Here is a 12,962-nt window from a genome sequence, read left to right on the forward strand (position 1 = left end):
CTAATGTTTACTGCACTAATTACCGTAATGCTAGGAGCATCACATACTTAAGTCCCTGTCCAGCATCCATAGTTGACCTTCTGAATTTAACTGCATCACCCTCCTCAGGGCAGTCATATAGTTGAATAATGTGATGCGGACAGTAATATTTAGCATTTTATGCTGCATTGTAGTATTTGGCTCTCCTGAGGTAATATTTTATGCTGCACTAAGGTACTGCTGGCCCCTCCTACTTCTGTTGTTCCGCCTTCGGTCAATCTGGATCTGCCTACAACATGGGACCACTTTTAGCTTATTTTCCAGGGCCACTTTAAATTTCCCAGTCCACCCCTGATTTCATCAGTCACATAGAGATGTCATGATTCACAAGATGATATAAAGAAAATTAATTCATACAAATCAAACGTGCAAAGTGAATAAAAGGAAGACATAAACATTTGATGTCATGTGTCCATGGGAACTGAGGAATCTGAGAGAAATATGTTTGAACTTAATTTGTACCGTGGTTCACCTTCACAGTCTTTGCACATTGTACTTGTTGATTAAAGTATTTCTTTTGACCAGACTGACTGGGCTGATGAGCTGAAAGCCTCACATCTCAAAAGCCGTCTTTGTAATTTATAGAGTTACATTTTAGTTTCAAAGTGCAGCCTACAGTATATATGTATTATGATGAATACATGTTTACAGTTTTCACCTTGAATGTTTTCTTTCACATTGCTTTCAAAATTGTGTAACATTATTTCCCGTTCCATTGAATTTTTTACTACATAGTGTCATTTGCTATACCCTTGTATACCAGACGTTTGCCAAATAGACGCAAGTAGTATTTCTGGCTACGAGCTGAAGTACATTTCAATCCAGGTCTATGGACTACTGAAGGATGTGCTTCATTTATGACGAGTCGTGCACTTCATCATAAATAAGGCGCATCCTCTGGCGGTGCGGGGATATCAAAGACCCCTGCTGAAATGTCAATCTTCGATAAATGGGCTCAAAATCTTTTTTGAGAATTCTCTTAAAAGTTAATTTTAACGACTTTTCTCAATAAAACAATCACATTGAAGTTTGAACTCAGCTTGTACAACTGACTGGTGACAGATACATAGATACATACATAGATAGATAGATAGATAGATAAAGAGGGTCCACCAACCATCTTCATATTACTTGGAGTGCTGCCTCATTTTTATTTTCTGGATTATGCATTGGACCTGTTGCCTACTGCTTGGGAGGGATCATTCAGTTTTATTTCTTTCTCTGACTTTGTGAATATATTACTAGTTGCCTTGTAGGGCAAGCTTAGCTGAAGGCAATACCTTTTACTTAGTGATCCATTGCTTCATTCTGTTGAAAAATTACTTTTAATCAATATGCAATGACCGATTAGGTGCATCTAGGGTGGGCCCAAGCTACTTTGTGACTGCCCTCTACTTCTGATTTCTCTGACTGTCCCTTCCCATCTTGATCGACAAGACCAGGGCCCTGTATAGTCATCTTGCGTGGCCTGTCAATCAAGAAGGAGAGGGAGGGAGGCTGACAGATTAAAAGTGCACAGGGTGGCTTGGACCCACCCTTGTTGCACTTAGCTACTCATTTGCATAGGGATTAAAAGTACTTTGTCTCCAGAATGAAGCAACAAATCTCTAAAGTGAAAGGCATCATTACATTCAGCTGAATTAGACCTACGAGGCATTGCGCCTGGTTTAACAAAGGGGTTGTTTCGACGGCATTTGTTATTTAAGGTTTATAGTGGCTTAAAAATATTTAAAAAACTAAACAAAAGCAGAGTACCAACCTCACTGAACCGCCTCCACTCTGGTTCTGACACTTCCAGGGTCCTCTGCCAATTTCTACTTTCAAGCCTCCTTTGACACTCAAATGTGATTGTTCAGCCAATCACTGCCTGGGATGGGTCACTGATGCAGTCAATGATTGGCCGAGCAGTCACATGTTTGAGTCTTCAGGTCACATTCCCAAAGTGCTCAGTCCTGAAAGAACTGTATACTGTATGACTTTAACATGGCAATTTGCCAATAGGGAGCTATTATTGGAATCACGTCCAGTAGCAGCTGGAGCGCTCTGTAAATGGCGTCCCTGTGACTTATTTGCAGATTTGGCAGGCCCTGCTTTGTTAATAGGTGAAAATATATAATGGTCTCTTTTCTTTGTCATATGAACCATAGAATTAACATACATTTGTTATATCGCTGTAAGATACATAAAGCAAATCTCCTGATTGTCTTCCATACGGTATGTCTCAGTTCCATCTGTTCCTGTAACTAAATGTCTCAGCAACTACATGAACCCAATGAACTCTCACTGTACGCATATCTCTGTTGAATAAACTGTATTCTCCCGACTTCTTCATGTTCAGTAACAGAATTATATGCTTGGCTATTTTTGTTGGACTAGATCAATGCGGCAAATTATTATTCAAGTGGCAGTGCTGCCAAAACGTATTATTTTCATGTGACTGTGTAGTACAGATGCATTCTTCACAATGAATTGGTTTATGGACACAGTCTAATCTCCTTATATCTCATCGAAGCATGTACTGCATTAGGAGACTGTCCAATACTGAAATGTGAGATTCTAAACTTCCAGAGTTAATGTCCTTGAGACCTACTTCATTAACCACCTCGAGTGGAAGACATTTTACACTCTAGAACTGTTCATTATGTCATATATAATTGCAATATCTATGCAATATGCATGGTTATTAATGGAAGATTGTAATTTGTATGAATTTTATAACATTATTTTTGGGATCTAGTTATGGAATTCCCTAATATAGTATATATCCATAATGGAGCTTCATATTATTCCCAGGGCCATTATCTATGGAAACCCAGGGCATGGACAGTGTAAGTGTCACAGCGCTGTTCACTGTGACACTCGCTGCCATGTAGGCTGGCTGCATGCTCTCTTGTGTACTGTCTGTCTGGGAACGCCATGTTCCCTGTTCCGCATGGGTTCCAGGCATGCTAGTATTTCTCTGATTAAGTTCCGATTTTGCTCCCTGTATCCTTATTTGCATGGGTTCCTGGCGATGTGGCTTTGTTTGTGATCCTGTATCCTGGTCCCAAGAGGTAGCAGTCCAGTCCAGTCCCCCCCCCCCGAAGCAAAGACCAGATCCCTGAATAGGGGATAAAATGGTAAAAACCAGGGGTGCATCGGAATGACACCCTTAGGGTTTGGCCCAAAGTCAAACCAGTCACTTGGCACAGTGGTACACTTCTGTCACTGATCAGCTTGCTCAGCTTTGAAATCTGCTGTCCTTCTATGTTGTGGTTCCTTTGGCTTTCTCTGGATATTGTTGTCTGGCAAATGCTTTTGATATGTTATTTGACCCCTGATCATGACAGTAGGACACTTTTATTTTGGCATTCTGTATGATACCGTTTTATGGACACTGTACAGTACTGCCAAGGGATATTTTGGCATTTTATGGTGACATTATTTATGAACTATGTGGCCCTGTTAACTCTGCACTGTAGAATAATATTGTATTAGTGATACATGGTTGTAATTTTTTGGTATTCTGGAGTGGTATTTTTTGGACACTGCAATCAGTGCTGGGCTGGGAACTTAGTCTTCCTGAAAAAAAAAAAAAAAGTGACCCCATGTTGTAGACAGATCCAAACTGATAGAAGACAGTCCCAACACAAATAAGTAATAATACCATATTGCTGCACAGTATACTGATTCAGCAGAGCCAAATACAAGAGTGCATCACAAAATACCTTCTCAGAAGTTGTCATCGTGTGGTGGCCAGCTCCAACTGCCACATTCTGTCCTCCTACTACAGATGACTCAGGATGGCAATACAGTTAAATTCAGTAGTCAGGAGGGCACATGCGGCCACCAGTAGTCTCTCAGTAGGCTCTATGGTGGCCAGTCTGCCCCTGACTGTGATACTATTACTTGTGCACAGCACACGACTCTTTATTGCACCACTGATTTATTGGTATTTGTAAATGCTTCATATATTGAACATCTACAGTTCTCACATTTACATACATTATAGCCTAGCTTTGAAGAACTGTTCTTCTTTCGCCTTCTTTAAAAAAATAAAAAAAAATGAGTAAAGGAATCCAAAGGGGCCTCCACAAACATGGTATAAAATACAAGCAAAGCAAACCCATACAGCAGTTACCGTGCATCTCCACCACAATGAAATCTAATCATGGAGCCTCTCAGTTATGAGGGTCACCTAATTTACTACCATCACCTGTTTGGCAGGGACAACCCCAATGTGAGATTTAGGAAGCCTTGGGCACACATCAATCAGATAGATGATGGTATAGTTTAGATGGCCGAAGCATTTGCTAGACAGTAGGTAATGGATTCTCATTGTTTTCAGCCTGTATGTTAGACCATCACAGAGAAGGGTTGGACAACGTTTTCCTTATCTCTAATATTTGATGCACACCGATTTTCTACTGGACCATGATTTTTATATTGTTATGCTTCACATTTCTAAATCTCTCTTCTCAATAGCATTCCATCATTCCATCTCTGACATTCAGTTGCAGACTCATGTCACAGTATAATTCCATGTTCTTGTAATATGTGGCTGCAACTGAATGAGATCCCTGGTGATCTTCACTTTGCTTTTCACTTGTCAAGATGATCTCTCAAGTGACTGTCTCCACAGTAGAAGTGGCATTGAGGTCATAATGGTCTTTAAAAAAAGACTGTTTGGATTATGACAAAGAGAGAGCCACTTGAGCAAAGCAACATCATGATATATATACGCCTAAAAGTAATATGGCAAAAGGACAATCTTTAATACATCATACATCAAACACAACACAAAGCTAAAGCCAATGCTAAAACACTACAATTAGCTTTTGTTAATATTGTTTCAAATGGTAGAAAATAGCTTTATTCAGTAGTATTATCCATTCTACAGATGTAACCATTTCCTAGCTTTCAGTTGTCATAGGACTCGCCCTTAAATTGTGTACTGTTGTGCTATATATATTGATTATATTGAAAAGAACAAAGCTCCTCTGCTTATTACGTGCCTTTATTTTTTGTTTTGTGTACACCCAGTAGGTCAATAGGTCCTATAGCACTCTGTTTTGAGGTAGGTTTATTCAACAACTCAGGGATATATTCTTTGGAAAACATTTTCTGTGAATTATGGCAGCACCATTCACATTTTACTTGAATGGCAACATAAGTTCTTTTATTATTTATTTATCATTATTAATATTCTGCTGGTGTATACAATGGTGCAGTAAACTGAATGTATTCAATAATGTCCCTCCATGTCCCCAAAAATTAGTCTAATTTCCCTTTGGAATACGTAGCAGAACCCAAGCAGCACACCCATGAGGTCACACTCTATGCATATTATTCTGGATGGAATATATCTTATAGAATCAAAACCATTATACAATAGTTGTAACCACTGAGTTTGCTTTGTATGATTTTGTATAGACAGAGTTAAATTACAGAAGTTTTCTGGGATTTACTTATTGATGACTTATCCTTAGGGGGTTTGACTCCTAGTACCCCCGCTGATCAGCTGTTTTCCACAAACAGAACCAGAAATAAACAGCTCCTTACACTTTGTAGTGGCCGGGCCTGGTTGCCTCCATTTATTTGAACTTAGCCAAGACACTGTGTACTTTAGATACCTGGTTCCAGCAGTGATGGGAGTCGGACCATCGCCAATGTACTATTGATTCTCTATCCAAAAGATAAGTCCCAGAAACTCCCCTTGCCCCAAAAGTAGGGTTATGTGAATTGGGTTAAAATTTCTTTATCCGAACCCGATTCTTGGAGGTCTTTCTAAAGTTTGAGCAAATTATCGCAAGACTATCTTCGTCTCGCCTCTATCACGTGTCACTTCTTTTATTTGCATAAATTACTTGGTTTTGTATTTTGATACAATCATTTATGCGACTAAACTGAATTTTCTGAAACTTTACAGTAGGACAGACCCGATATTCTTAACGTAGTTTTTTAAATAATTAGGTTTGGATACATCTTATATCACATTAAATGTCCAGGACTTGTAAAAGGAACTTGTCACAGAGGAAATTATGGTTGTTGCAGTCCTCATGATGGCTAACCCAAATGCTAGCACTCTCCCAGGCAGAGATGGAAGTGAATAGAGGGGCGCACCCTTTGATCTGGGCTTGGAGCTCCTGCCTTGTGGTGATTAGATTGCCTTTGATAGTTTATGGTTGGCAGTGTGCAAGTCAGGAAGACAGTTGCGGGCACCAGTGGATGGTGGAGGCAGTGACCAGGCCCACTTGGTTATAATAAATTTGCTGTTTACTGAATAAATGATGATGGTTGCAGTACAAATAGAAGCGGTCGGTATAGTTTTTAAGTATTTCACAAATCAGTAATTCTCCAGAAGGCTCTGTATTTGGGGTAAGCAGTATGATGTTCCCCTCTAATTCTCTCTCTAGTTGTATCATGCAATCCTTTCAACTGACCACATGTGTTCAAACTATCAAGAAACTTTCCACTCTTCCCAGCTGTAGGTTGCAGTCTTTAAAGGGGTAGACAATCTGTATATGAAGCATGGTGGGTGCCAGAAGCAATTAACCCAAACCATGGGCAGTAAAGTTCAAAACCATAAGTGTGTGTTATCTTTATTGTCTAGTCCATGCATGGCCTTCATGGACCCTAACCATCTGTATAAATTAAATTCTTCTTTCCTCACTGGTTGTTCCTTAGTAAAGGTGCTTTTTCTGATAGCTTTCACTCTAAGAGATGGTAAAAGGTTATTTCAGGGCCTATTTGTCAGAACACACTAAAACAGGTCTTCAATCTAGCTTGTCTTGCTAGGAATTCCCTAAACTACCCTAGCCAAGGGAATTGGGACCAGCCCATAACCAAGGCTGCCAGATTGACTACTTCCTTCTACACTTCTAAATCACTGTTAGCATTACAGTAATCCTTTTAAAATAATGAACCTGAATATAACACCATTAATGGGTCACTGCACAAGCAGCATTTTATAGAGCAGGAGGAACTGAGCAAATTGATATACAGTTTTATGGGAAAAGAATCAGTAAAACTTGCATTTTATCCTTTTAAAGCACTGCATTTTCTATACGTAGGACTAGTCATGTGGGTAGTCCTACTCAATGATTGAAGGCTATTAGTCCTCTCACTGGACTTCAAAGCATAGAAATAGACAGGTTTAAATGAATAAAATACAATCCTTTCCCACAAAATTACAATAAATATATTGCAATCTACCACATTTGGCTATAAATCATGCTGCCCATAGATAGGACTGCCTATACAATGTGATTTGAGGGCACTAGACAAGCACACAAAGCTGCTCTGATAAACAAAGACAATGAAGCCTCTCCATTTTATCATCTGTGCCATGTCATACTATTTTGCTTAGATTTAATATCACCCTTCATGTCTATTTGCCTTTTTGTTTTTCCGTCTGTATGAGTTAAGTCATGGTTGTCACACAGCTCTGCACGCTATGGCTCATCCATATTTGCTATGTCTACAGACATTTTGATCATTTCTCCTTACGCTGGTTAGATGACCTTTGAGATCTATTGATGTTTGTGTTATGTCTGCTATAGCAGTCACAGTTTGTGATTGCACAAGATACACTAGATGCTTGTTCAGATTTGGTACCATATCGAAATATGACAGTAAACTTTCTAGAGTCAGACAGAAATTCATGTTATCTATGGAGAAGGACATCATTAATTATGGTCTAGACAAAGCAAATAAAGTATAAAAAGCCTAATGTATGACTCATATAGAAATAAAAGACTGCTAAATGAGAAGCCATTTACAGGAAAGATGGTATTCTTCTGAAAAGGAATTCCCAGACACTAGTCATATGTATCAATTGTGTTCAAGATGTGATGTGTTGCTGCTAACAATGTGACTAGCTGACTTAAGAATGTGCTGCTGATGAACTGGAGCTGCCAAGATAAATCCATTGCTTTCATGTATATATAGACATGTATCCATGTTTAAAATCTTATGTAAATGGTGGCGTTTGCCATAGAATTACAGATGTAACAGACACTTGCCGCCATCTTGGATTAATTCCTTCAAGGTGTGTTATCTTCGTCAATCATTGCTCCATAGAGAAGAAGCCAAAGACTTTGATGATGTGTACTGCTCTTCAATGGATAGCTGACATTGTACTATATGGTGGTCATGAGGTTGTATTAGCAAACTGATATGCTGACTGTGGTCTCCCTAATTCATAGTCTAGGGGGGGGGGGGGCACAATTAGTACACTTGAGGAAGGGGAACAACTCCTTTTTAAAGCAGTTGGTTCTATGTATGATACGTTTCTTGTTTACTACAGACCACCCATAGAAGACAGCCAAACGCTGCTGACCACAGTGGTATCTTGTGGACCTCCCAGTGCATTATTGACAAGACCAGCCATTATCACAATGCACCACTGTACAGAAACGAATGCAGAAGACTGGAAGATCCAGCTTAAAGAACAGTCTGCACAAGGACAGTGGGAGGTGAGTTATCTATCTATCTATTATCTATCTATCTCTCCACCTTTCATCTGTCTGTCTATTTCTAGTAAGTATTATCTACGGTATTTATCCTTCTGTCTATCTATTTCTACTTAGTATTATCTATCTATCTATCTATCTATTTGTGTCTGTCTATATATTTCTACTAAGTACTATCTACAGTATTTATCTGTCTGTCTGTTTATGTCTCTGTCTGCCTATTTCTACTAAATATCTATCTACCTGTCTGTCTATCTATCTAAAAATGAAACAGCAGGCAGCACTCTTAAGTGGAAAAAAATAATAAAAAAAAGTTTATTACCCATACAGGACGTGACGTTTCAGCTCTATAGCCAAAACATCGCGTCCTGTATAGGTAATAAACGTTTTTAAATTATTTTATTCCACTTGAGAGTGCTGCCTGCTGTTTCATTTTTATACTTCTGGGCTATTGTCTTGTTCCATTGGGCTTGCACCTCATAATTGCCATCTTTTTTCTTGTGCTGCCATTGTTTCCATTTTGTATCTATCTATCTCTCCACCTACTACCTGTCTGTCCCTCTATCTCTACCTTTCTTTATACTTTGGCATCGTTCTTTTTCAGTTATATGAAACAGTATTCCAATTTAGGGCACCTATTCTTTATCTTGTTCCACCGCTTTACCTTCTCTATACAGTACCATATGAATGTTTATGCATTGTAAAGGTCCATAGAACAACTACTCCTACTACACCTGCTACACCAGAGCTAACATGGCTCCTCCGCAGATTACCATAGAACTGCATGGTAAACTAACTTTGGTTTGGTAGAACCATGTCTTGTCCATTGCTTGCAGCCACAGTACTGACCATATTATGACTCTTAGCCGAACATACAGGATTCACTGTAAAGGTAGAATCCTCAGCCATAATTCTGGGACTACATTGCTAGGATTCCAAATTGCGAGAATGGATTTGATGCACTAATGGACACATGAGACACTGCTGGTGAATGTTGCATAAAGACTAGTATATGTGTTAGGTATTCCTTGAATCTGGGACTTACAGGTTTTACTACAATTTTTCGTTATTGAATTGAAAGGATAAACATAATATCAGCTTGATTCTTCATTTGCCTCAATATCTAGTGACCGATACACCACCTATGAACTTCTCTCTAGTTTCACATCAAAAAAGTATGTTTGCTGCTGGTGACACTTAGTGGCCAAAGTGTGTAAGTGCAGTAAGTTGTTTAAAGCTGCCTTAACATTACAGCATCTTTATTATAGGGTTCATTTACCTGTCTCTGGTGATGTTAGTAAAATAAACCCGATTTGTACACCATTTTATTGGATTATGTCAGTATTTAAGATAATTGTAGAAAGTGAAAAATGTTAAAGGTTTGTTGTTAGAAATGTATATGGTTGCTAGCTGTCCATTCTCAGCACTAAAGCATATCAACCAGGTTTCTCTTTGTCAGATGCTCCTTTATTCCTCCTGCTGAAGTTGATATTGTCTGTCACCCCTCACTTCTTCTCCCTTACTCTATGTCACAGTAAACTCAGCTTGCAGTTCACACATACTATCTCCCTTATTAAAGGTGCTGCTGAGTCTTTTTATATTGATGACCTATCCTTGGGATAAATCATCACTGTCAGATCGGTGGGGGTCCAACTCCCAGAACCCCCCTGATCAGATGTTTGAAGAGGCCTCTTCCTAGGCCAGTAACATCACATTCAGCGGTCACATGGCCAAGTGATTGGGGCTGAGGTGCGAGACCAAGGACAGACGCTATCTAATGAACATTGCCATGTGGGTAAGCTGCGAGGAGACCGTGGGGCTCAGCGGCTCGCCATGGCCTCCTCAAACAACTGATCGTCCGGGTGCTGAGAGTTGAACCCCCACTAATCTGATGTTGCTGAACTTTCCTGCTTGACAAAGGATATTTGGGCTGAAACATTGCATCCGGATAAAATTCCACCACCTTGGACGTGCTGTCTCCAGTTTTTAGTTTTTTCATCTATTTGATCAATCCTGAGGATAGGTCACCAATATTAAACACCTCGACAACCCCTTAAGGAATCAATCAATACCGATCAACACTAGAGATGAGCAAATTTCTTGAAAGTTCGATTTGGCTGATTCGCCAAATTTTACCCAAAAATTTGCTTCGTGATGAATTACTTTGTCACGAAACGCACTTTTTTTTAAGTAGCGGGTACAATGACAGGGAGATGCGAAAGCGCAGCCCACGTCATTGTACTCCTCAGATGCAGCGTTCATACATGAGTCTAAAATTAACATTTTTTTTTTTTTACCTACCGCTTCCATTTGCTCGCGGCGGCCCGATCGACGCCATCTTGCTTGAAGATCTCAGCTGAAATCCCATGCGGCGCAAGATTACATCATCACAACGGCTGGTGTGGTGGCGTATGACGTCATTCTGCCAGCCAGAATGATGATGTAATCTCTCGCCGCATGAGATTTCAGCTGAGATCTTCAAGCAATATGAAGGCAGGCGGCCCGTCGCGAGAAAATGGAGGAGGTAAGTTAGAATTTTTTCGTTTTTTTATACTATTTCAGGTTAAATGGATTCGCTGACATGAAGCACGAGGAAATTCGGCTTCTAGGTGAATCAAGGCTTCTAGGTGAATCAAATCGAATCGAACGTGGAATTCAATTCACTCATTTCTAATCAACACCTCTCAGTTATAGACTACATTGTCTATATGCACATGAAAAGTTTATTACAGTAACACTATAACAGTTGTACTGGAGTTAGCTTATGACTTTTTGCATTTTTGCTGATAAAGCATCTATGGGTGGACAAGCGTTTATGACTGGACAATTATTACAGCAAAGGATGGTGAGAACATACTCTAAAGTCACTGGTTAGTGACTTCACGAACTGTGCCTACCTGCCCCATTCACATGGATTTTACTGACAACTATTACTTTGGTCGTATGACCAAATAGCTGTTCAATGCACGTTCTCCAAACAGCTCATCCTTCTGAGCCCCCATATGGTTGCGCTCTTGTTATGGTTGAGCAGACATGAGTTTCTATTCGGGAAAGGGAAATGGCCACATGTTAGATGAAAGAGAAAGGGGGATGAAAATACTAGAAATTCTAGAAAGAATTCTAGAATTTATTAAGAATTCTAGAAAATGTAGAAAAAAAATCTAAAAATACATGCCCAACCCTTCTTTCTTCTGCTGTCAGGGGCACCCCAGTACACATTAGATTGTTGACCGCTCTTGCCTTCTGGTTCAGCTGAATTTTGTCTATTCTTAGACTATAGTTTCTCTCAAATTTTCAGTAGAGGGAAGTTAATATTTTTTTTTTAAACCCAACTCCCCCATCCGCCTACACATACCCACTTGTGAAGTATACTTAGCTGCTTCCCATGGCTGGGTTCGAGCTTCATGGGTCCTGGGATGTCTTCTCTGTACTTCCAGTCTCTGCAGGTAAACTTCCTGCATGGATAGGGTCACATATGCCACTGCAGCTAATCACTTGCCTCAGACGTGATGTGTCCCCAAACAGCTAATGAACCCAGCACTTCTCTTAACAGGCCCTGCTGGGTGGGGATTTATAAAAATTTAAAAATGTGGACAACGCCTTTAAGAAAGTTAAGTGACAAGCCCTTTTGAAGTTGTAGTAGTGCCCATTCAGGTTGTCACCCATTAAAAGGTATAATGAAAAAATAACTGAATTAAATAAATAAAAATTGGTGTGGAATGCAACTTAAAGGGGTTGTTCACGTCTGGGGGTGGGTTTATGCCAAACCTCGTTCCTGGGCAGATCTGCGAAGGGAGGCATACTTACTTACTACCCAATGTTGGCTAACAGCTCCTGCGCTCTCCAGGCTCAGATGCTCCGCTCAGGTCCTTGAATGTAAACTTCCGGTTTGACAACACTACAGCGGTGACCTGCTCCCATTGTGTCACGTGACCATTTGTCATGATGCAAGGGGAGCAGTTGGCTGCAGAGGTGTCAAAATGGAAGTTTGCATCCAGGAACCAGAGCGAAGCAGTGGCGGCCTGAGAGCGCAGATGCCGGGAGCCAGCTTTGGGAAGTATGCTCAGGTCTGCCAAAGAAAGGGATTGCCAACACCCCCCTACCCCCCAAACATGCACAAACCCTTTAATATTCATTAATTTTGAAACAAAATTCTATGCAGTATTTTCTTAGCCAGCATCTATTTTTTCTCCAAGTGAAATCACTTTACATATTACCCAGAGCACTTATGCAAAATACAATGTATTTTTAGGGAATATTTTCATCTTTACACTTAGAGTTCACATTTAGAAATGAATTAAATATGCATCTTTCCTCCAACTTGCAGATATTATCTTGTTTCCTAATGTTTTTTTTCTTGTGAGCTAAATTTAATCTGTAAACTCTGGAGCAGTCGCTGATTGACTTCTGAATACATTAAGGCTTGTGTTGTTTTTCATGAATTAATATAAAGTATCAGTGGAAGAGGAA

At 39.8% G+C, this 12,962-nt stretch overlaps 1 protein-coding gene across 2 annotated transcripts in view; it reads left to right on the forward strand.

Annotated features, from left to right (window-relative positions):
• Nucleotides 1-12,962, forward strand: part of UNC5C (unc-5 netrin receptor C) — a 388,634-nt gene that overhangs the window by 360,153 nt on the left and 15,519 nt on the right. For both annotated transcript variants that reach the window (XM_044302504.1, XM_044302505.1), the window contains one exon: nt 8,327-8,495. In XM_044302504.1, the coding sequence (XP_044158439.1) occupies nt 8,327-8,495 (169 nt within the window). The remainder of the gene's footprint in view (nt 1-8,326; nt 8,496-12,962) is intronic.

This window comes from Bufo gargarizans, chromosome 1, assembly GCF_014858855.1.
Source record: "Bufo gargarizans isolate SCDJY-AF-19 chromosome 1, ASM1485885v1, whole genome shotgun sequence".
NCBI lineage: Eukaryota > Metazoa > Chordata > Amphibia > Anura > Bufonidae > Bufo > Bufo gargarizans.